The following is a 24810-nucleotide window of genomic DNA, read 5'->3' as shown; positions in this document are numbered from 1 at the left end:
TTCTTAGAAAATCCCTAACTTTCTTGATGCTCAGATTTAATTTGCAGATTCGTTCACATAAGGGAAGATGTTCTTTGCCTATTTTCCATCTTGGTGGTATAGCAGATGGTGTGCATTGTGAAGGGGGCCTGACTTCTGCCAGCTAGATAAATGCATTACAGTACCATATGAAAACAATGGAAAACATGTTAACAAATGACAACAAAAATAATTATGACACCCCCGTTTCTATTATTTTGACATAAAACTGGTAGTCTAAACTATGTTCCTTTGTTGATGATAGATGAGAAGGAGAAAACAAGTTGCTCAGAAAACTGGAAATACTAGTGTGTATCAATTCCCTGTTATGATATTTGTATTTGGGTAGCATTCCTTAACAAGGAGTTAATATTACTCTGAATACAGAGAATTTTCCATGCTTGGTAAGTCAAAACTATTCTTATGTCAAGTTTGAAAATGTGGTATTTGGACCATGAACTAATTTGTTTGTAGCTTTCAGTAAGAAATTCGGCATTTGAAACTCAAGTAATGTTACTGTTTTGTAGAATTCTGGAGATGATCTCGCCTGCTGTGCACAGATGTGGCCTTCGGGGGAAAGGGTTAGAGTAGGTCTCTGCCTTCATGTGTTCTGTTAAAAGTATTGCCAGAGCTCATCTGTTCATTCTGCCCATGTATTTTACATATGAAGAACTAGAATTCATACGAGAGGTCGCATATTGGAAATCTATTTTTTTTCCTTGCCCCTCTTCCATATATATTAGTTAGATGACCCCTCCCCCCAAAAAAAAACCCACCAAAAAAAACCCACCGAACCAAGTTCTTGGAGCTCCCTGAAGCATCTATTTCATAATCCTGTATCACTTCCTTCAATGGTGGTGTCCGTTGTGGTGCAAAGTAAGAATAAGGGTATTTTTTTTTCAAATGTATGCTGATAATAAAACACGTAGGTCACAGGGAAAGTTGCTTAATTTGAAATAAATAATACTAAAATTACTACATTTTTCACAATCCTGGAGAACACCTAAAAACACATTCTGCTCCTTTATGCTTTATCTCTAGAAGTTTGAGACTGGCATTCTGATGAAAAAGGTGTCTGGTACTAAGTTCTTGTGCAAATAACATGAAAATCTGTGTTAATGCTGTCTTTTATGCTAAGACTGCTGTAGAGTTGTGAGGATTTTGTTCTTTTATATATGTACACATATAACAGTTACATGTTTATATTTAACTGTATTTGTAATCAAAAGCAAGGAAAAGTGAGCTGTTCCTTTATTTCCTTGAAATGCTTTTGATATTTGAACTACTAAGAAAGTGCTAGTGCCAGGCAGTAGATTACCCTTTTTATGATGTTAAAAGAACAGTAAGAGAAATGAAATCAGCTGGGATTTTTGGTTATTGCACAGAAGAATTTCAGTGGGTTGCAGGACAGTAGGAGTAACATTCATATTTTGTGCTAAGTGGCAGGAATTGAGACTTCTGTTCTGCAGTAGTGCTTGTTTGCTTGATCTGAAAGTTGTAGTTGCTGCTGGAGAGGAGAATGCATGAAAGATGCTGTGAAGATGCTTGAAATCCCTGGTGAAATACTGCAATCTTTGCAGCATACTTGGCTTGAAATTAAAGGGGTAGCCCATTTTATGTAGTTTTTGAGTGGAGATAAAAATCTGCTCAGGTAATTGCTGAATTAAAGGTTCTCAAAAGCTCTGCAGCTTCTTTCAAGTGGATGTTAAGGACTGAGCAAAATCTTGCCTTCTGTTTCTCTGATTGTTTAGTGTCCTTGTCCCAAAGAATAAAGAAATTGTCACTTTGGTTTTGTACCATTATGCACTAAAAATATTTGGTACAGTTCTTGGTACTAATGAGCTTCATCTTTTTCTGACCAAGAAATTCAAGTTTCTGGTGTCTAAAAATAATGCTATAGATCACTCTGAAGTGAACCAAATCTCTTTGGTGTGCTCTTTGTTGCAAAATTTTGTGTAGCTGCAGTAGCATCGGATTGCATCGTGCTACCTTACCAGTTGCATTTGAAATGTGTAAGTCAGCGTGTGCATTACAGTATGTTCAGGTCCTCCACAGTCTGCTAAAATAGATTGGCATGCAAATGTCAGTGACAATATTTGATGTGCCACCTTGTTTGGTCTTTTTGGTGAAGAGATTTTTGGGATGTAATATGTGACACTTGAAAAATTGAATGCTTTTCTAATGATGCCCCCATTCCTTTCACCACCACCAATTTTGCAATACTATTCAGTATAATTTTGGAAAGTTTAGAATTCATTAAGCAATTAAGCTGCATTAAGTTTTTCACACTACTGAGGACATGTTATACTGTGTAAATGCCAAACTTTGCAAAATGGAAGCAGATATGAGTTGCTATGATATTTTCTTTAGCTGAAGTTTTATTTTAGGGGTTCATCTTCTCTTTTCAAGAACAAGCTTTTACAAGGTAAAAGCTGTGCTTGGAGTATATAGTACTAAGCTGGGAATTTGGGATCTTGTAAGGTTCTGTATCATGCAAAACTATTTCTTATTGGTACGTGAAATTAGGACTAACCTAAAATTAGAGGCTGCAAACTGTTCAGTATCCAGAAAATAAATTATTTAATTACTTAGAAAATTCTGACAGATGCTGCTGTTCAGAATCCTGTCTAAAACGTTCCTGTTATTTCTGATGAAGTATTCAGAGCTAAAGAGTGGTTCATGTTTTATTATGCAGTGAAACAGAGTAATATGTGAGTTTTCCACCTTTGTTCTTATGAACATGGGTTATGAAGTAGAGAAGAAGAAATTAATAGTTCCATGTAAGTAATCGTTCTTGGTTGATTTTATTTATTTTATTTATTTTCCTCAAGTGCTTTGAAAGAGCTGATCAAACTACCCTACTTGGACTTCAGGTTCATAGTATTTGTTATATTTTCTTGGAGACCATGAAACAAGCTTAAAAGGGGTTCTCCATATTTCCTGTGACTTAACATTTGGTTAAGTTATACAGTTTAGTAATCTTGTTACAAATGAATCTTACAATCTCTTTTACTTTCCTCCTGAAGAATATGAAAAATATCGCAGTTCTGTGATGACTTTAGTGACAGTTCAAAACATCTTTGTGAGCTGCAGCCTCACTCTGGCTAAGGACACTATGTTTGGATTTGGCTCTTTCATTGATTTGAAAAATTTTTCCTCCTGTTCTCCTTTGAGATTTTTTTCCTTTATCTTAGAGCTATTTGATTACTGGTTATTTGATATCATGACTTAAATGCACATTTTACTGTAGTGACCGTCAGAGTAATACCTGATCTTTTCTTTTGAAAGTTTCCATGTCAGGCCTTTCTCTGTGAGCATCCTCGAGCTGCTTAGGCTGCTCAGCAGTTGTGTCCTGCCCACATACCAAGTGCTCTGAAGTGATGATGGGTGCTGAATTTTCCCTCAGCTAGGCAGAGTTCTCTTATAGCAAAAACTGGCACTATGTATGTGTCATTTTTAGATATGCCGTACAAGTCTTAAAACCACTGATTGTACTGAAACACCACACAATACTAGCCTTTATAGCTTTGCCTTGATCATTAATATGTAAAGTATCCTTTTTCTCTTCCCAATTGTGTATTCATGACTGGTATTGCTGTCAGAGATTGTTGGTAGAGAGCAGAAAACAGCCAAAGCTGTTGACGGGAGTTTGCAGCGTGGTTGAACTTTTTGTTCTTTTCCCCAAGATTGTGATTAAGGTAAGTAATCCCAAGAAAGTCAAGTTGTGGTAGAAAAAAAGACTAGTCTTGTAATTAGATTGAGTGGAAAATTAAGGGCTGGATGCTGGCAGTAGCTGTGAACTTGAGGTGTGAATTGACTGAGGATTGCTCTTGATGAAATTTGTTTTCGCATTCACGTAGTGCTGGTCCAGAACTGTTGCAAAGCTTGCTTTCCTTAGCTGAGTCAGAGAAACTTGTGGGACATCCTTGGAAGACTTTTTAACAGGCTGTCTTGCACACCTGTATGGTTCACTTGAAGTGTTATTATTTTTAAAAATATTTTGATTCTTTTCAGATTTGGTTGTCTATGTAAATGGATAGTCTTTGCACAAGATGGTAACTGTGGTTAATATGTATCATTTGAGACATCCGTATAAATACAGCTGTCTGTGCTGGTCTGTTAACATTTGCTATACAAGAGAGGGTTCATGTGGCTTAAGAATAGGATCAGCTGGTGCAACTTTAGCAAAGGAATGAATGGATAAGTTACTTGAATCCATTTTTTTTTTCTCTCTTAAACATAAATGATACTTTCTGACAGAAATATTTGTTTATTTATTAGATAGCTGAGCATTAAATGTATTGTGATAAACCACCACTTGTGGGAAATTGAGTTACTATCGTTTTATTTTACAAGCTAGTGGATGCTGGTATCTGCATGTAAAAGATTGACACACAGGGACACAATGCAAATCAGTCATATAGGCTGTGGTTATATAATCTGCTGATGGGGGGGGAGGAGGGAAAACCAAACAGCTGCATCTGACCAAAAACAGAGTGTCTTGTGACTTCAAGATAACTTAGAGAAACACTGAGGAAGAACGAAAGGAAAATGTGTTCTAAAGTGGTATCAGTGGAGTCAAGAATTGCCTGGCAATTAAGAGTAAGAGATTAAGATGGCAATCCTGGCCAGCTGACATGTTTGTATATATTGTGATTTTTCACAGTATTCTGGTTAAATGAAATCTTGCCTATTTGAATGAAGCTTGACCAGGATGATACCATTCAGGGAAAATGCCAAAGTCTTTTTTGTGTGGTGTTGCAAAGCAGTGGTAGTTGCAGCTAATGTAATTTAATAACTTCACTGTTTTGGCAGTATGGTTCTTTGATAACTACATAGTGCATCGAGAGTCACTACATAGTGAGTCACTATGTAGTGCACGCATTTGAAAAAGGTCCCCAGTTTGACAAAATTGTCACTTATTTTCTTCGTGAATTCATAGTTGCCCATCAGTCTCTGTCCCCTTTCCTCCCATCTGAATTGTGGGCAGAGTGTAAATGAAAACAAATCCTGAGATTTGAGACCTGGGAGATGGTCAGGGTACAAAAGCATTTGGGCTAATGCTTTTGTCTTACATATTTCTGAAAATTAGAAATAAGCTTGTTCTTTCTTCAGAGTAAAAAGTAGCCTTGTGCTTAAAACATGACAGTCTCATTGCTTTGGTCTCTATTGTGCAACTGGAAGCAGTTTGTCTTATCCCACCTGAAGTATAGCCAGCTCAGTAATGTTGCTGTGAATGAGAGAATAAATTTGAGTAGATGGGGCCTGGGTCAATAGTAAGCAGCAGTTTGGCTGTTCACAGCAATAACGTAAATACGGGAGTTGTTGCCTCAAGCTGCCCTAGTGGGCCAGGGAAGTACGTGGAGCAGACTTGGCAGTGAGCCCAGCCAGTAAAACAACATCCAAGTCCTTGCATTTGTCCAGGCATGCCATGTGGGGTTCGAATGACAGTGGAATTTAAGATGAGTGAAATGATCAGTAAGGCTAAGTAAAACTGCAAGGCAGGAGCAAGCTTACTAACAAGCCAGCATTCTCTTCTACCTTTAGTACACCCATCTGTGATTATCCATGTGAAATTCTGGCAAAAGAGAACAAAAAAATCACAGAACTGTTCAAAGTCATTCAGGGAAGATGAATTTGAATCTGAAACACTGCAGGTCTGGTGGAAGGAGAGAAGAATGAACTTTCATGACTACAAACCCATGATCTTTCAGCAGATAATTCATGAAAATAGAACTCTGTATGGTTCGAGTTAGTGTTGCGTGATTATTTTGGTGGTTTCTTTTAAAGCAGAAACAAAAACTTCATTTGAGGTTGCATGAAAGATGTTTGTAGGTGAAAACACGAGCAGATACTTGCCGCTAATTTATTAATACCAGAAATGTAGAGTGATATTATTCATATTAATATTTAGATTAATAGGAATTGCTTGCTTAACGATGTCTTTTCAGGCTGTACTTTGAAGATTAGTCATCACTGCTAAAAATGAGAAGTATTTTTAATATAGAAAAAATTCTTGAATGAAGTTGAATATTTCTGGTAGTTTGTTGGGGTTTTTTAGCAGGTTGGTGGAGAGGGTTAATGAGAGTCTCCATATTTTAGTGGCTGCTAACATTGCTTTTTTGGGAAAAAATGGTGTGAAAAATATTTTTTTAATCCCATATTTTAATTTTTTATGGTTTTAGAAAAAATGGAAAGACGACTTAAACATGCTTTCAGAGAAGCAGTGTTTGTTCTGTGCTGGAGAGAGAATGGAATTATGACTGATTGTAGCAGGGCCAAGGCACAAACTGTTACCTTCTAACTAAAGTTGTTTTACAGTGTAGCCCTCTGTATCCTCATAGCCAGAATGAAAGTGTGACAGAATGACAAACTGCTAATCCAGTCATGTTGCATTTATTAACCGTTGGTGACAATGATTCATTGCTTTGATGGCTGCATAATGGGCTGTAATAATATCTGCAGTGATGTATAGCTACTCATGTGTATCTTTAGATGCTTTCTAGAAGTTGTTCCCTAAGTCAAGGACACAAAGGAAATGAGGAGATGAAGTAACTATAATTACAAAAGTCTTTAATGGAGTCGTTTGGGATAACTGTACTCAAATGACAAGGCCACAAGGAAATACATAGTTTAATCCAAAGAACTACTAAGAAAATCTGTCAACATTTTGTACTTTGCATAGCTTCTTTAAATTAGGTAAGAGTCTCTGTGTTTCATCAGTGGAATTTGTCAAGTTTAGTCTTTTGAGAGTGAATGCTGCTATCTTTCAAATTGCCGAGCTTTTCGTGTTGGGGGCAGGAGGTTAGGCTGATGTACAGTATGTGGTGATACCTCCACTCCTGCTGGAATAAACACAGGCTATTTGGGACTCTGGGAAGAGATGCAAAGTTGTATGTTGCACAGTCATGAGGCATGCTGATATGATCAACTCAGTATTTTGAAGTGTCATTCTGTACCTTGCTGAAAAAAATTGCATTTGTGCTCATCTTCAGACTCCTCTTTTTTGTTTGGCTGATTTCTGTTTCTGCCTTTTACTGTATTGATCTAACAAAGTGAATTCAAGGTGTTTCTGATTCTACATTCATGTGAGCAGGTGGGAAAATAAGGCAATTTCGGTTTATTATTCTGGCTCATTACAGTTCTTTGATGTACAGAGCCTTTTGAGTTTCATGCACCTGAAGTTCACATTTAAGGTGCATTATAAAATAGTAGTGAAAAGCTGTCATAATTAATGGTTTGAAATACTGAGTTAACTATTATGGTGGGATTTCCTGCTGTGGAATGGTTTGCCCTCTGTCATGTAGGCCAGCTGCAGAAGGACAGTGTAATTTGGCTAAGGTGTGAAGAGTTCCCAAACCAGTTTGTTCAGATATTATTGATACCAGTTCTCAGTCTCTGTGTTGTGCTCTGTTTGATAATCAGAAAGGGGATGCCCTATTTCAGTCTCCCCTGTTTATTGTGTAAATGCTCCCCACTTGGCAAGAGTAAGCCACTCTTGCCTTGGCTTACTACTTTCCTTTCCTACCAATTTTCATAAAGTCCCAGGTCTGTGTTACCATACTCTCCTGTAAACTAAAATACGTATTTTCTTGCACACTCCTGTGTGTTTTCTTTGACATGGCCCTACTTATACCTTCTGATCTTGAAATCTTGGCTTCTACTCAGTGCTTGCTTCAGGACTGGAGCAGTAAACTGGCAGTGTCTCTGTATAGTGCAGCAGGTCACTGTGAGCAAGGTCGTTGAGTTAGAAGTCAGTTGGTGGTAAAGGCATCCATATAGGAGTTAGGTGAGGATTTCAGTTCATTCTGTTTCAAAGACTGAAGAGCTTTTTGATGGAATCTGTTGGTTTTGCCACCACAAAGGAATAATTGTGCATGGTAAATTGGCCCACAATACCAAGAATACCAGGCAAACCTGGCCTGCTGGCAACCACAGCACATGATTAATTTCCTTGTTCCCTTCACTCAGTATTTGCTTAATCTTCTCACTTACCTTTTTGCTGAGTCTACTTCCAGTGGGTCAGGCACAGCACACCACTTCTGGAGTGACCAGGCTTCTCAGTTCCCATGTCTACACATATGCTGCAGTCCATTTGCAGACACTAACAGCTGATTATATGGAATAATATAGTTCATCTTCAGAAGAGCAGTATCAAAAGGCTGTTCATACTGTGTGATAGTATCTACTGTGCCAATGTATTGTGCTGTTTCAAGAATCTTCTGAAAGGCTGTACTAATACCTCTGAACTACTGGGTCATGTTAAGCTGACTTTTGACCTGACAGTGAATGACAAATGAGGCTTCATCAAACTGCACGGCAGCAGCTTCTGTTTTGTCTACAAGGCTATTACACAGTGAAATACTGTGTCTTCTCAAATGATATAGCCACAGATTAAAAAAAGGAACCAAAGAGGAGCCCACAGAACTTGGAGGCTTTTAAAGCAAGAAGTAGACTTTTTTTTAAACCTGTTATGAGTATTAATGAATAATCCTTAAATACTGAACCAAAAGCTTTAGAAAACTATCGTTTAAAGACAGGCTTCATAATCAACCAGCAATAGCAGGAGAGCTGGAGAAGGCACAGGTATAAACACTGCTTAGCGCTTCCGGTTCCTATTTTCTGTTTTGTAACTGAACTTAGAATGACTAATTCTTGTTGAATCTTACAGTTACAAGTTGAGTTCTTTACCTGCTCTGTACATCACTTTTTATCAATGTATCTCAAAGCTGTTCTTTCCCTATTTGAAACTTAATTTCATTACTTCAGTGTGAAGCTAGATGTGCACTAAGACAGCAGTTCTAGTTTAAATGTGTACCAGGCTGTGGCCTAAGGGTGTATTTAGTTGCATGTTCCGTTTTTATTTGATAGTGAACACTAGTGAACACCTGCAGTTCCTGTCCTGGTTGCTCGTTTTCCCCCATGTCCTAAAGCTTGCCATTCTGTCAGTTGTGTGTATACAGGTGTCAGTGCAATGTAAATATGATTGCCAAAATCATCTGTGTTAAAAGAATGTCTCTTCTGATTTCCCCTCCCCCTTTGTGTATGAAGGTGTGTGGGAGGGTGGTTGCTGCTGAAAAAACCTTAGTGTAGTTACACCCCAAGAGCCAGAATGTTCTTATTTTAGTCAGTGTCAGTTGTAAACATTTGATATGCTGGATTATTCCCTTGCTTAAACTAATGCAGCTTCTTTATTCTTCTGTATTTCTACCAAGGATAATGAAGTGTTATCCAGACTAGAATTTGGAAAAGACTCACTGATGAGCTTCCACTCTTGAGAAGATTATTTTTCTTCTATATTTCCAGTATTCTTGTTTAACAAAAGAAAATGAGTGAAATTGTGACTGGCACAACAGAGCTGCCTCTGGCATACATGATTGACAAAAGTAAAATTTATTTTTATCCTTTTTTGCATAATCCAATATGACCATGAAACAGCACAAAACCATCGAAGAGAGTGAACTGCTTCGTAAAAAGAGACTTGTCATAAATCATCACTCTCTGAAAGCTTGAACTTGCATTACTGTTTCATGTGTTTCTAAGTTTGGTCTAGAAGGATGTGTTTCCCCTTACTCCACCCTGCTACCTTTAATTTTTTTGCTGTCTATTCTTTTTCAATACCATATTTGGCTTACTAGTCAGTTGTACTCCTTCTAAACTAATATATTGCTGTATTTCAGTTGTGGGGTTTGTTTAAGCTGGTGTTTAAGCTTGTAGGAATTTTTGGAGAACCTATAGCTTGTAATGGAAAACTGGAGTTAAATATGCAATTATAGAGCTTTAGTGTGATAGAGTACCAAGAGGAACTCTGATCAATTGTGTTTTTAAGGGCACAAAAGGAAAACTGATTATTGGTTATTTTGTGTTCTGGGTGAAGATTAAAACTCCTCTTTCATCCCAAGAAATACATAAACTGCTGCAAACCTGCAGAATAATAAAAAAACAGCCGCATATGCTTTTTGTACTTATTTACAAATATTTTTGTAACCATTGTGTTCAGAAAGAGATCATGGTAACTGTCATGACAGAACTGGAAAACTGAAGAGTTTGTCATTCTTTTTAAAGCTCGTCTGTGAGACAGATAATATGACTTGCCTGAGTACACACATGATGTCTGTGTCAATGTTCAGGTCTTTCCTCATGCTATTTAAAGGACTTGATTACTGATCCTGTTTTCACAGTAGTATTTTTATAAGACCTAGGTCATGTTGCACTTTCTTAGTACCTTATAGCAACTCCTTTTGTCAGAAAATGTTTGTTTCTGGGCTTATAAACTTAGAATAATAAAGTAGCTCGGATAATTCTGGCACGGGGCTTGTGTTCAGACATTTGATAGGAACTGACCTTCCTCCTCTGGAGAAATCTGTCTGAGTGCACAGCTGCACACGTGCATGTGCCAGTACACCATTGAGGAGTGAACAACTGGTGGTGGGCAAGCATTACTAGTCCTGAATGTGCAAGCAAAATGTACTTTAGAAGCAGTTGCTCTGGATATTATTTAATTATATTCCCCAGTTAGACAGCTTATGTTGAAGTGTAGTTAGCAGCTTAGTAAGGGATGAGCCAGCGTTGTTTTAATACTGAACAGGAGCTTCTGTACACGAGCCTGTTTCCAGGCAGTAGCAAATGTACATTCAAAATGAGCAACCTTCTGGTTCTCATTGACAATGGATGACACAGACGCCTGATGTAGGACTGCAATGGAAGTCTGCAGCTTTATTTAGCTTATACACTGTGAATATAGAGCATCTGCTCATTTTTGTGATCCCTTAGTAGTGAACCTGATCTCAGCAGGGTGAGGAAGAAGGCTTCAGTAAATTTCTAAAGACTGATGGTTTCTCTGTGCATGGTAGCATTAAAGGTCTTAGTAAGTAAAAACAAAGCTGAGTTTCTTTCTCTGCCATTTATCCAGAAGATCTCCTTTGATCATAAAACAAAATTGGTTTGACGTGGTTTGTTCTTAGCAAACAGTGGCTTGTTTTGTTCCTTTGTCTCCTTTAAAATGCTTACTGGAACAAATAAACTATTAATACTACTTCTAAATCTGAAGCTGAACTTATTGGCCCATAATTATCCAGTATTTTTTAACCTTTTATTAGTCCAGTTTTCTTTACTCTGTATTGCTGTTACCTTTGTTAGCAATTTACTCTGTTGTCCTTGCTAAAAAAAAAGCATTTCACACACCTGTCTTTTCAGGGTTATGAAGGGCTTTTGATGTGAATGGCACTACTTCTCTTGGTCTTTGTGTTTTGCTGTGTCTGTCCTGTGTTAGCATCTTGCCCTCGTGTTTGTGGTGGTTTTTATGCTCTACCTTAGTAATCTGCCCTAGTTTCTGTGTCTTGAGTGCTTTCTTGTATTTTATGGTCAGTGAAGGCCTCATGACTTGGCCAACTTTACTTCTTTATTGTCTTTCCTCCCCCAGTAGGATTGTTTGGATGTAATAGGTCTCCTATTAAATAACCAGATTTCCATAACTCCATTTTTTCCCCTTGGGCTTCTCCATAACTCTTTTTTGCCTCACACTTGCCTATTGTGAGATTTCCCTTTGTTTACCCTCTGCTGCTTGAAGCCCTGTGTTGAATTTTTTTTTGTGCTATTCTCACTGCTTTCCATTTTAAGGGTTATCACTTAAGGTTTTTTCATTCTTTCTTTTTTCTCCAATTTCTTTCACCGAAGTTTGTGTTTGTATGTTTACTAGTTCTTTAAGATGGGTTAGAGGGCTCTTCCAGATTGGGTTCTCCCTGCAATCTTTAATAGGACAAAAATAATCACTGGTAAATAATCCAGTAGAATTAATGACATGATTTGTAAATGTCTTATCCTTTTTTATGAGCAACTAATAGGCTATTTTAACACATGAACTATAAGGGGGAGGATTTGTGTGTTCAGACTGAAATAGATCTACATGTTTATCAATTGTGTCTGAAAATTGAGTGATGTAGTCTTCAAACTCTGTTGTGTTCACAGGGTTAAGTGTGCTTTTGGGATTGGATATTCATTAGGTTTCTGGCTTCCTGGTTTTTGTGTGTGTGTGTGCTGGGGAGGGGTAACGGGAGAGCTCAGTGCCAAACTCGTGAGAGGCTGTTTGTCAGGAGGGGGACCAAAGAAGCCTGAGTCAGAAAACTGCTGTCTCCTGTCTGCTCCAGCTCTTCTCCAGCTCGTCCCAGCTGGTGTTGATAATTCTGTGCTAGTCTGATCTCTGCACCTCAGCCACGTGAAACTTAAATTTTGAATGTACATCTGCTTTTTGTAAATCCCTGTGACACGGAAAGTAGAGAAATTGTCTTAAATATTTTAAGATTTCTTGATTATTGGTGCAAGAGAAATAAGCCTCTCTGCAATGGTGAGAGTTTTGGTCCAAACAATGTGCTGCTACTGTTCCTGAAACCATTAATGACAGTAAATGGTTACACATAGGGCTTGAAGACTTCCAACTGCTGTTTTTCTAAAACGCTCTTCTTATTAAAATTCTGTGGCTGTAACTGTTTTATTTCTAAGTTTTGATAAGCTGGATAATAGCTTTTAACAGGATTACCCTTTTCTTCCCTTGATCTATGCTTTTACTAATACTGGGTTAGGAAACAAAGACAACTGTGATCTTGCACATTAATACCCCACTAGATGTGGAAAACCTGCAACCAACTACTGTCTGCATTTCATGTTCTGTGATGGAAAACAGCAAAAAGAAAGACTCTCCATTAATGTTTTTAAAAATGTTTGTTACCCTAGTGAAGGGACAGGGAAATGCAGTTTTGATAGTGCTCAGCATAGTGAGCTTGTGTTAATTGTTTGTGTGATATGTACAATAGTCCTTCCTGGGAATCCTGTGTGCATATATAGAAATCAACCTATACTGATTTTTTTTGTGCTCTTAACACATAATAGTAGTTAATGATATAATTATATAATATGGATCATTGTCATACATGACCATAATATATATAAAATCACACAGTGTTTATATTATTACTAGGTACTCCTTAAATGCAATTTATGCCTCCTTTAATGGATTTCTTATAGAGTTGTTCCCTGCCCATGAACTTCCAGCCTTTTGTGTCTGGGTTTTTTTTTTTTTAATGAGGTCTGAGGAACATAGTCCATTGCTTGGTAACAATATGCTTTCTCTTCATTTGAAAATGCTTCCCTGTCTCTGAGGAGCTCATGTTTTGTTTTGTTTCTGTTTTAGTTAATTTTAAGCTGATTGCTGTTAATGAAACTGATAATAGACTGACTTCATTAACAAACTAGTTTTTTCATCATGGAAAGGTCTAAAATATATAGCTTCCTGTCTGGATATTTTAACTGATTGTGAGAGAGACTACATTTACTTTAAAACAAATATTAAAAGTCTGAGGATACTCAGGATGAAAATAATTTTTAAAAAAGAGCTAATATCCAGAGATGCAATTAATGTCATCTAGCCTGGATTTATGGAAGATTAAAGAGTGATGGCCCTATTTTACAAGTGGAAAGAAACGAGAGTGGAATCACAATGGCTACAAAACATGAAAAAAAGCTGTGGGTTCTTTTCTACTTTCATTTCAGACAAATGTTCAATATTGAGAAGTAGGCAAGAAAATCTGCTTCAGTTTTGTGAGACAAAATTGCTGATTTTGTTAACAGGACTTGTATTCCCTCTCAATTGCTTGTTTTTCTTTGGAATATTTCCTGTGTTTTGGATAAGTTAGTGAGATCTGAGGATATTTTGTTTTGCCTTATTTTGCTGAACAATTTGTGCTCAAACTTCATGCGACTGCACCAAGAAATGCTGTTTTGTGGGATAGGCATTTGAGAGTTCTAAGCTACAAAAAGAAAATCTTTGAAATATGATTCTTCATAATTTCTTTAGTAATATTCTTTGTTAGGCCTCTTTTGATTGAATGTTTTCAGCGCTTCATAATCTTCATTCAAGTCTGAGTCACTGTGAGGTGCTTTCTACTGTTAAAGTAGATAAATATTATGTGATATTCTGGTGCTTGTAAGTATTGACAGGGCTTGCAGAAAGTACCTTAGTCCTATTTGTGTCAAAAAGATGATTTTTTAATGATTTCTGATTTAAAATGTTTAATTATAAGTGGAATACAATTATGAAACATGAAGTTTGAATTGAGTGTTCAAACTTAGATTCTTTCATGATATCAACCCATTTTTCTGTTCATATTATATTTTCAATGACTGAAGATTTGTATAAACTTTGAGATCTGATTGAAAATGGGATTTATGATAGAAAACCATACTGTAGTCATATTGAGCTGTAAAATTGACTGGGGAAAATTTAAAATTAGGAATTAGATTTATTTTGTGTAACTAGTATAATGGGAAATGTCTAGGATGTTGATAACAGTCCATATCTGGAAAGCAAAAGATTTTGGTTTTGGCATTTTTCCATGTATTGCGTTCTGACTCTTACAACTTTTTTTCTTTTTAAATTTTGTTTCAGATCTTGAGTCAGATGACTGTGCATCCATATACATCTTTAATGTAGATCAGCCATCCTCCTCTGTCAATCAGCCAATTTGTATTCCTCGCCATGGACTGCAGTCTCACTCCTCTCCTCTGACGCCTCCTACAAGACTTCAGAGCCACAAGAACTATGAAGGCACTTGTGAGGTACCAGAATCCAAGTACAGTCCACTAGGTGGACCCAAACCCTTTGAGTGCCCCAGTATTCAAATCACATCGATTTCACCCAACTGTCACCAGGGGATTGAGGCCAGTGAAGATGAATTACACACAAATGGCACAGAAAATGAGTATATGGAAAGGCCTTCCCGGGACCATCTCTATCTTCCTCTTGAGCCATCGTATAGGGAGTCATCCCTTAGTCCAAGCCCTGCCAGCAGCATTTCGTCCAGGAGTTGGTTTTCAGATGCTTCCTCTTGTGAATCCATTTCCCATGTTTATGATGATGTAGACTCAGAGCTAAATGAAGCAGCTGCTCGATTTACCCTTGGCTCTCCTTTGGCATCACCTGGTGGTTCTCCAAGAGGTCCCAGTGATGAGTCGTGGCAGCAGCCTTATGGATTTGGGCATGCCTTGTCACCTAGACAGTCTCCCTGTCATTCTCCTAGAACTAGTATTACAGATGAAAATTGGCTAAGCCCTAGACCAACATCAAGGCCCTCATCCAGACCTACATCCCCCTGTGGGAAACGACGACACTCCAGTGCTGAGATTTGCTATGCTGGTTCTCTCTCCCCTCACCATTCTCCAACTCCATCACCTGGCCATTCTCCCAGAGGAAGCATAACAGAAGACACGTGGCTAAACACTTCCATCCATAATGTACAAGGCCTTAATTCTGGCCTTTCGCCATTTCAGTGTTGTACAGAGACTGATATTCCTCTAAAAACAAGAAAGACCTCAGAGGATCAGACTGCCACTTTATCTGGAAAAATAGATATCTGTCCTGAAGAGCAAGGTAACTTGTCATCATCCCTTGAAACTGCAGTAGATGATTGCTCTGGATCTCAGCACACCTTGAAAAAAGACTTGCCTGGAGACCAATTTCTTTCTGTTCCTTCGCACTTTACTTGGAACAAACCAAAGCCTGGTCACACTCCTATATTCCGGTAAGTGATTAGGAAGTACTTCCTTCCTCTTTTTCCCTTCCTGTGCATCTTAAATAGACATATAAATGTTCTTGTATTTCAGTGATGCATTAAGACTTAAAGAAAACTTGTTGAAGGCAGGTAAATATTATAATTAGGAAAAAACAAGCTGAGATACCAAATACTTATCATCTTTTAAAAATACGGTAATACAATACTGTATTTTTAATACTATATATTGTAATACAATACATTGTAAATAGAATTTGTTTTATTTATTTAAAGTTTGTTTGTGTATATGCACAGTGCCAAGCTGAATTAAATGTCTGTGGATTTTGTACATTTTTGTACAAACTCCTTTGCAGTTCCATCTAATCTGAGAACTTGACATTTTTAATATAGCTAGAGAAACCTGCCTTACATGATTTTATACAACTGGGAGACCACAAAAGAGGTAGGGAGTTTTTTTTTGCTTTTGTGTCTACTTGCTTCTTTGGGCTCATATAATTCTAGAAATAAAGAAAAAAATTGTATGCCATGCTGAAAGTAATCCAGGTGAAGGATGGATGTCTGGGCTGTAGTTCCAAGCTATTTCCACTGTCCATGAGAGAATTAAATAGGTCTTTTCCTTTTGCAGTCCAGGCATGTCTAGCAGGATGATTTGTGGAGACTCAGAAGAGGGAACTGGTTCAACAGGGGGAAAAAGTCCCTGTCCTTTCCAGTCTGTTACTTTTTAGATGGATCAGTTCTGTGATTTTTTTAAGTCATAAAGCTTGTATAAATTCTTCAGAAGTTGTCACCTGGCTTGGCTTGTTAATAGCTAAATATATTTAAATAATACATTTTCAGCCATTTTGTTATTTTTTGCCTAATTGTATAACCACAGATTTTAGTTTCTCTCTACAGAATTGTACTGATTTTACTAAATAGAAGGGATTTTTTTCCCTCCTCCTTTAATGTTCTTCCATATAACTGTTTATGGATGTAAAATTTAACAGTAAAACCACAAAGCTGCTGTCTGGAAAAATCTGTTCTAGCAGGTCTGAAACTACTGTGTTAACAGATAAGTTAACTGTCTTCAAGTCTGGGGTTTTTTTAAATTCCATTGCCATCTGTTAATAATAGGTGTTCAATCTGTCACTAGAATCTTTTCATTTGAACTAAAACAATGATGACTGTTTTAACTTTGTTGTGTATTTTGGAGTTGTATTATATTTCTGTAGGATACTAAGCAGTCCTAACTTGGCATTTTTGTTAGCTTGCAGGCTAACATTATTCATAAAAGGTGAGCATTACTATAGGGTTAGAGGCCGTGAACATACAGGCAGGTGGCAAGATGGGGTGTGGAGCCTCACTTTTGGTGAGGAGTTCACTCTTTGTTCTTCTGTGGGATGAACAAAGTAGTTTAAAAAACAAACAACTCATACCGGTTTCCTCGTGTACTGTGGAGAACTGAGAACAACTGAATAAAAAGCAATTTTAATGTTTTCATTAAAAAGTAAAAATATTTTTTTTAAATGTCAGACTTTATTTACAAGCTAGCACGGAAGAATTTCTGTAAATATAAAGTGGGCAAACAGGCAGAAGACAATGAAGACTACACCTATACACAAGTAAACTACATAAATCTATTAAGCTGTGTACATTTGCTGCCAAAAATGTCAGCTGACTATTGAATTAGTGGAAATGGCTGCACTGGCAGCTGTATCCTCAGTGAAATGTTGAATTACTTAGCAGTTGTAGCCTGTTCAACAGGATCTATGGCAGTGTGCATCTTCAGTATGTTAAACATTCCATTCTGTCATACAATATTTAATAATTTTGATTCTCATAAACCAGGGTAGCTAAGTTGGCCCTTGCATTTTATGAATAAAAATGAAATGCAAGAAGATGCACTGTTTCTAAGTAGTTGATGATGGTGACCAAAAGTGAGCATCTTAGTTGTCATATAGAATTATAGAATTGCTATTTATGTATTTATTTTATGTTGTATGTTCAATTATATTAATGGTAGTATAAATGACAAGGTATAGTAAAAATATTACTCTTTTCAATGTACTGATTGTATTGTCAAGCACAAAGTAGTGCATGAAGTAAACTGGAGTACTGATGCCAAGCAGATGAAGTGCACACCCAACTGCAATAACTGACCCCTGGTAGAAGGGGGGATTATTTGCCTCACATGTTCCATGGTGTGAAATACATAGGTAGCACCTTCTTCTCTGAATGCTCTCTAAAGTTTTGTAAATCTGTTATCTACTTTATTTGTCATGTCCTGACCATGATTCCCTTCTTTCTTCTGTGATCAGTAAGTGAGCAATGCTTAACAAAATCTAAAAATGTAACATGCTTTTGAGCATGTTAGTCATATTTCAGATGCCATCCAAACTGTTTTGTTAGGTGGCAGCTTGTTATTTGGTCACAGAAACCCATGTTCTGCTGGTCTGTGGCATATGAAAAATGTCTGTGTATTACATGCCCTGAGTCCCATTTCTCCTCCCTTGTCAAAGATAAGTGTAGGCAAGTGACTGGGCAGGGCCACTGCAACAATTCCTACAAGGTGAAAGAACTGGGCAGTGCCTTCTGTGCAGGGAACGGTGGAGGTGTCTGTTGCTGATGTCACTCACCAGGTATGATAGCAAATTCCATTGGTCATTTTACGGAATATTCAGCAATTAAGTTACTTGATAATTTTATTCATTGCATAGTTACGCTCGTTACTGTTTAACATACCTTTTTCTTCCACCCCCAGCCTCCCCAGGGTGATGAAAAAGAAATGTTTTCACCTGTGTCTCATGTTTTTCTTTCCCTCCACTTAGAAGAGCCCCTTCTTTTTGGGATCTTAATGCGGTGATAGTAGATCTAACCTCCCCACTTGCATTTAACCTCAACATTCTACTAATAAGCTGATTTTATGACTTTCTTGCACATTTGCTGTTAGAGTTTGAGTTGTAAGGTTTCCAGAAAGTGCAAAAGAGAAAAATCAGGTCTGTTTTACAATACTTTCTTTATTTGAACAGGGGAAATAAAGAGTCTGGAGGTGACCTAGAAATCTGTACTGTGCAGGTGATATAATTCAATACCTTTGGTGAGGACTTCACTCTATAAGTACAATTCATAAAAGATCTGCAGCATTGCTGGTGCTAGCCTTGGTTATGGTGTTATGGAGTTCAGAATCATCACAGACATGGCCAGCACCAGTGTAGATAGCATTTTTTTAGTGTAGAGGCTGTTTTTTAGCAGAGTGGTCGCTGATGATGCAATTGAAAATCATGGGAGTTGTTACTCTTGCTTTTAGGCTTGATTTTTTTTATCTTTTGCTTTAAACTTAGTTTTAATGTGAATGACTAGTGGAACAGTAAGCTTTAGGTTTGGTAAAGTGGATCTTGAGAATGTAATTTGCGTCTCAAGCAATCAGGCACTTTGCAGGGTAGTAAACTTTTTAAAGAGTCATTAATTTTTTCTTTCTTTCTTTAGTGCCACAGGATTTGATGGCAACAAATGGTGTTTTGTGTCTGGAAGATAACCAGGCAGTATTCATTAGTAGTCAAAAATCTTGAAGTAAAACCTAGTTTCTCTTACTTCCCTCATGGAATTCATAAAGACTTACACGTTGATTTAAAAACTGCTACATAAGTTGGTGTTTGTCTCCAGACTGTGTCATAAATTTAATGTATGACACTGAGAAGTGATGGAACATCAAGTAGTTGCTTTGTTCCAGTGATGATAAACAAACAGGCTTTGACAGATGTATTTACAGCTCAGAAGTCTTTTTAGTGGTGGATATGTAAGGGAACTTGAGAGTATTTTACTGCTGAAAACTAGGATGTCTGATAATGTAATTTATTTATTCAGAAAAAAAATAGCTTAAATAAAGTGGTAGATAGTGGAATACTTGGAAAAGTTTCTTCTCCTGTCTGAATCCTTCTCTTGGAAGTCTAAAGAATAGAGAGGAATAGAATTATGTCCTATTTTTACCATAACTATATTGGGACTTTGGTCTTAATTTTAAGAAGTCCACTCACATGGAAAGATTTCTACAGACAAAGTTAGCCTGGTAAGTATTTATCACCTTATTCTGATAAATAGAAATAACACCAGCAATTCTACTAGCAAAACTTTAAAGTGAAAATGTTTGCAAATTACTGACTTTGAAGATAAGGACCCACTTAAGTGCGACAAGCAAAGGAACTTTGAACCTCTTAGGTTTTTAATAAGCGAGGCTATCGCTGTAATGTTTACACATCATTAATGAATCCAGGGAAATTCAGGTAGTGTTTAATACAGGACCTCTGTTCTGTACCTGTTTTTCAGCTCTCCACTTCGTTCTGGGATGATGGAACAGAGATTTCCATGTGGCAATACACTGTGCCAATACTCTGAAAACATCATTAGCTGTGGTTCTGCTAGGAACAGAATGATGGTGGTCTGAATATAAACAGTATTTATAAAGTCTATTGATAAGCCACTGTGGCAACTGGAATGGCTCCAAACTTCTTAACTTCAGAATTCCTCCTCCAGGGAGAATATTGCTTGGTTCTAGGCAGTGAAGAGCAGCCACAGAAGTATTTTGGCTCTACGAGAGTTCTTGAAAACCATAGTATTGGATCATAGTTACGATTTGAGATTCTCAGGGGGTTGCTGCATTGCAACATTGATTTGTCACAGAATATGCTGTGGGTTCATCTCTGCAAAAACTTGGGATGAGTTAAAAATGTGGAATAGCCATTGTATGGTCAGTGAGCTTTTTCCCGTTTGAAGTGTTGGGAGGAGCTGTAAATGGAAAATTATCTTTGCTGCAACTAAAAATAAAAGTATCTCTCTAGGAGATCTTGTTTTCTTCATTGGTTAAGGTTCCCAGAACTTTCACAACTATCTCAAGATACTACTGGGTATCTTGTTGCTAGAATTAGTGGCTGCAAAGAGGCAGGAACATTCATACAGAGTGGCTAAAATGAATTTTTACATCAGTTGCACCTGTATTCAAAACCAGTGCTACAAGTGGAAGGTAACTGGTTTAAGTTTTTAACTGGATTATTTTAATGTGTCCCATAGGCTTTGTTCTTCCTTCTGTCCCACACATACTGCTCTGGGGCCACAGTTAAACGCAAATGAGCAGTCCTGTTTCTGCCCTAAACTTCTTCCTGTGTGAGAGGGGTGTAGTCAGCCCACGAGGTGTGCCCTGGCTTTTACAGGTCTGAATACTGAAGTCTTTATGGACACATTTGGCTGTTCTTATGCTGAACATCAGTTGTTTCCTCATCAATTAGTTCTGTTTTGGAGATAATGTTTGCAGAGAAGAAGGTATCTGTTAAATTAATATTGATAAAATCAATGAAGTGATAGCTTTAAATGCTGTTGCTTCTGTTGAGAATGCTCCCGAAGGGTTCTTTTTTTACCTCTGAGTTCTCTTTAATAGCTGCTGTTCTCTCAAGTCTTTAGTCTTTATGTGATAGGAGTATGAGCTTTTGGAGGCTTGCAATAATAAGATTATAAAGCTTACTTGGTATTTCCAGAACATTTGTAGGTTTACAGATTGGTGCAGTTTCAGCAACGTGCTAAGATTTGATTTAATGAAGGTATTAGAGTGACTCTCACTCATTACTTCCGTATCCTGACATGTGATTTGGTCCTTTACTAGAAGCATTTGTCTCAAAAATGTGTAAGGGTGATGTGGAAGCAAAAATACATAAAACTGATACCCATATAGGTCAGAGAGGTGCTTGACAGAGTACCCTAAAACCTTTGAAGAATCCACTGCTGCTGTGAAGTTCAGGTGATAGAGACAACAAGAAAAATACTCAGAGAGAAACAACAGTTTAGATATTGAACATCAAAAGGGAAGCAGCTGTAACTCTCAAGACACCTACATCCATAAAACATCTGTTTGATGCAGTACAACCTCAAAAGCTGTGTCATTTACTGGGGGATCTGTGTTTTGAAAACAATTTTTTGATGTTTTAGGCATCTGCACGTGCATAGTGCACTTCCTTGCTCTCTCATGCTGTTATTTTCTACTTGTTTTTAAAGAATTACAAAATCTTGAGACTTGGTTATTTTCTTGTCTCCATGTTTGTTCTATAGTATGCCAAATATTTTTTTAAAGATAATGTGAGTCTGATACAACTTGTGCCACGTTATTGTTGGTTAATTGCAGGAGGTATAAATCTCTCTGAGGCACTGTATGGAGAGTGGTAATGAGCAACAAATACTTTCTTCATGACTGAATTTATCATTCAACTTTCAGTTATAACGTCCCAATAATTGGTATGTAACCAATTGCATACCAGTGTGTGTGCATTAACAGAGATTTCTCAGGTACCATATTCAGTGTATACCAGCTATTTTGACACAGAAATTTGGTTATATGTGGGATAAAGATTTTCAGAAACACTATTAAAAATTCTCACATGTTACATTTCTTTTAAAACCCTTTTTAGTATCTTCTAATCCTGACATTTTCTTTCATTTTCAGACTCAAGACTTGAACCCTTCTCCCTCAGTAACTATGAAAGGGAATGGCAAGGTGTAGTTGATAGCCAGTAGTAACATATAGGTAGTACATCTTGGCCTGTGTTGAGTATCTGGAAGGATTGGGCTTATACTGCATTCCTGGCAGTTCCCTCTTCTATTGTTGGCATCACCACCCTCTCCTACCTAGTGAATGCGATTGCTGTGGGAGGACCAATCATCAGACCTCCTTATGGAGGGCAAAAGCCTCTTTGCTGTACACTGAGTGCTTGTGGAGATGATTTATTTCTCACATTTCTGCCTTTCAGTAAGAAGAAAGGGAAATACTCATATTCTTCCTCCCATTGCTCTCAAAGAGGTGCTTCAGGAGAGAAGGTTTATGTTCTAATGCCAGGTCTCTCCTGAAGCGCACAGTACAGGTATCCATGAAACAGCAGATCAATAGCTTGAGGTTGTTCTCCTGATGAGGAGGCCAGCAAGTGGTACCATTTCTTCTCTCACTTTTCCTTTCTTAATGACAGACATTTCTGCAGTAAAATGTAGGTATGTGCTGCTGCAGGCTGAGCCCAAGTCCCTCCAGATACTTCCTAAAGAAAGAGATATCTTTCTTTTTTTGTTCAGTCCAAACATTCATCTTCTTTCTCAGCTGTGGATATGTTTTTATATGCCTTAGCTAAACTCACCAAAAGGTATCGTTTATCTTTCATGAACCTGTCGCTGTTCATGTTTGTGGAAATTTGCACTGATTGGTGATGGGGTTTTACCTGACTTCCTGTAAAGGGGAAAGAAATTTAATTGAGCTTTATCACATGATGATACAAAACAATATTTGTCCATCACTTTAAAACCTATTTACTTTCCTTGTTGGTCAGAGTAAGGTAGTACAAAACTATTTTAATAGAAACTTATCTTTATTATAAATGGTTTTGTTTAATAAACAGTTATGTAAATACTCACTTCCAAACGGTCATAATTTAATTTAACAGATAATTACTGACTTAAATCTGTTCATCTTATTAGAATCTTAAGTTTATAAATCTGTGCAGATTAAAGGGTAGGTATGAAAATATTGGTTTGAGGTTCTTCCATGTTACTTCTATTATTGTATTTTGTTCTTCTTCCCTGGAGTGCCTTTGCTATGGTGTGTAAGGGTGTGTCTGTGGATGAGCTGAACACAACTTTAGGTGTCTGTTGCCTGTTGTAATAAGTCTTTATGCTTAGATAGCACAACTAGCTTTTTAAAACTTGTGATCACGTAGTGTTCATTTTAATGATCGTTAACAGGGTGCAGTGCTTGCCAAAGAAAAACAAAAACAGCAAGCTGGAAGATAATAATGCAGAAAGTTAAACTTAATGACTGGCAGATTGAATTTAGGCTGTTCCCTCCAAACCACATTTGAATTTGCTTGCTGATATACTTAAGGTTAAAAGTTAATATAAAGGCATTGTGGAGTAGCACTGGCAGTGTGGGGCTGGGGGTCATACAGTACCTTTCTTATATTCAGGTGTTGGAAAGAAGAAATTCCATTTTAATTGAAAATTTTAATGCACCAGCAAAACTTTGGAATTTTCCTGTTTTAGGCTAATAGCTATATTCATTTGGTTGTAATTTGTTAGGAAAGTGACATCATTGTCTGTATTTTACAGCGAACACTTTGTTTGTGCTGTGGCCAGATGGCACAGTTCATGTAACCACAGTGTGCTTGTCTTGATTGCAGCACATCTTCATTGCCACCTCTGGACTGGCCTTTACCAAGCCATTATGGGCAGTGTGAACTGAAAATAGAAGTCCAGCCTAAAACTCATCACAGAGCTCACTATGAAACAGAAGGAAGCAGAGGAGCAGTAAAAGCATCTACTGGAGGACACCCTGTAGTGAAGGTAGGAAGCTTGGCTTTCTTGAATAGAAGATAATTTTTTAACTACAGTTATTGCTATTTACACTGCTGTGAGTTGTTACCTTTTGTGAAGCTTACAGCCTTTCCTGAGCAAGATTTTACATTTAAGAATGTAATGATAACTATTTTGAAAACACTGACTGATTACTGTTAAGCTCAGAATTAGATGTAAGGTCCTGGTAAATTAACCTTCACTTCAGCATCATACTCTCTTTGAAGAGAAAGGTATGTGGGTTTGGTCTAGTTGGCGAAACTGTGTGCACGAGATGTGATGTGCCCCTCTCTGACTTCAGACATTCAGGTGTGTACACAAACACCTTGCTTTGTGCTGGGAAGACTTCTGGATTGGTTAGGGATAGTCACTGATGTCTTTGTTAATATCTGTGGGGTCAGCTGGCTCACACAGCTTGAAAGGGAATCCACCCTCATTCTTTGAACGTAGGCAAAGCAGTGCTGAGGAGCTGTGGGACTTCTTAAGATGCCTTGGTTTATGTTTGCTACATCAATAGGTGAAAGCAGTGTCTCTTTACTTACCTCAATATTGCTTAATGGTCTTTATCTTAGTTCAAAGCCAGGTTAAGACAAAATTTAACTGCTTGATTATGAGTCAAATCAGACAAAAGTTGCAAAATCTTTATAAAACAAAGATGGTGGAAAAAATCTGATTACATCAAGGTTACAGCAGAGTTTGTGTTTTCCTCCAAATCCAGGATATTTCATGTTCTTTTCCAATAAAATTAGTCTCTGTTTCAGTCTGAAATGTTTTGCTATAGTCTATACATTAAAAATGTATTTGATATATTTATTCTCTTCCAGTAGTTGGAAGTAACTCATTACTGTTGGAGACCAGAAGCAAAGTGCTAACAGGATTG

The 24810-nt window shown here is 37.4% G+C and overlaps 1 protein-coding gene across 2 annotated transcripts in view; it reads left to right on the top strand.

The window, feature by feature from the left end:
• Positions 1–24810, top strand: part of NFATC3 (nuclear factor of activated T cells 3) — a 64670-nt gene that overhangs the window by 1318 nt on the left and 38542 nt on the right. For both annotated transcript variants that reach the window (XM_085071824.1, XM_085071823.1), the window contains exons 2-3: positions 14459–15590; positions 23759–23921. In XM_085071824.1, the coding sequence (XP_084927950.1) occupies positions 14459–15590; positions 23759–23921 (1295 nt within the window). The remainder of the gene's footprint in view (positions 1–14458; positions 15591–23758; positions 23922–24810) is intronic.

Source organism: Lichenostomus cassidix, chromosome 11 (genome assembly GCF_008360975.1).
Source record: "Lichenostomus cassidix isolate B80296 chromosome 11, HeHo_3.0, whole genome shotgun sequence".
Lineage (NCBI taxonomy): Eukaryota > Metazoa > Chordata > Aves > Passeriformes > Meliphagidae > Lichenostomus > Lichenostomus cassidix.
This window is presented reverse-complemented; position numbering and strand designations above follow the sequence as displayed.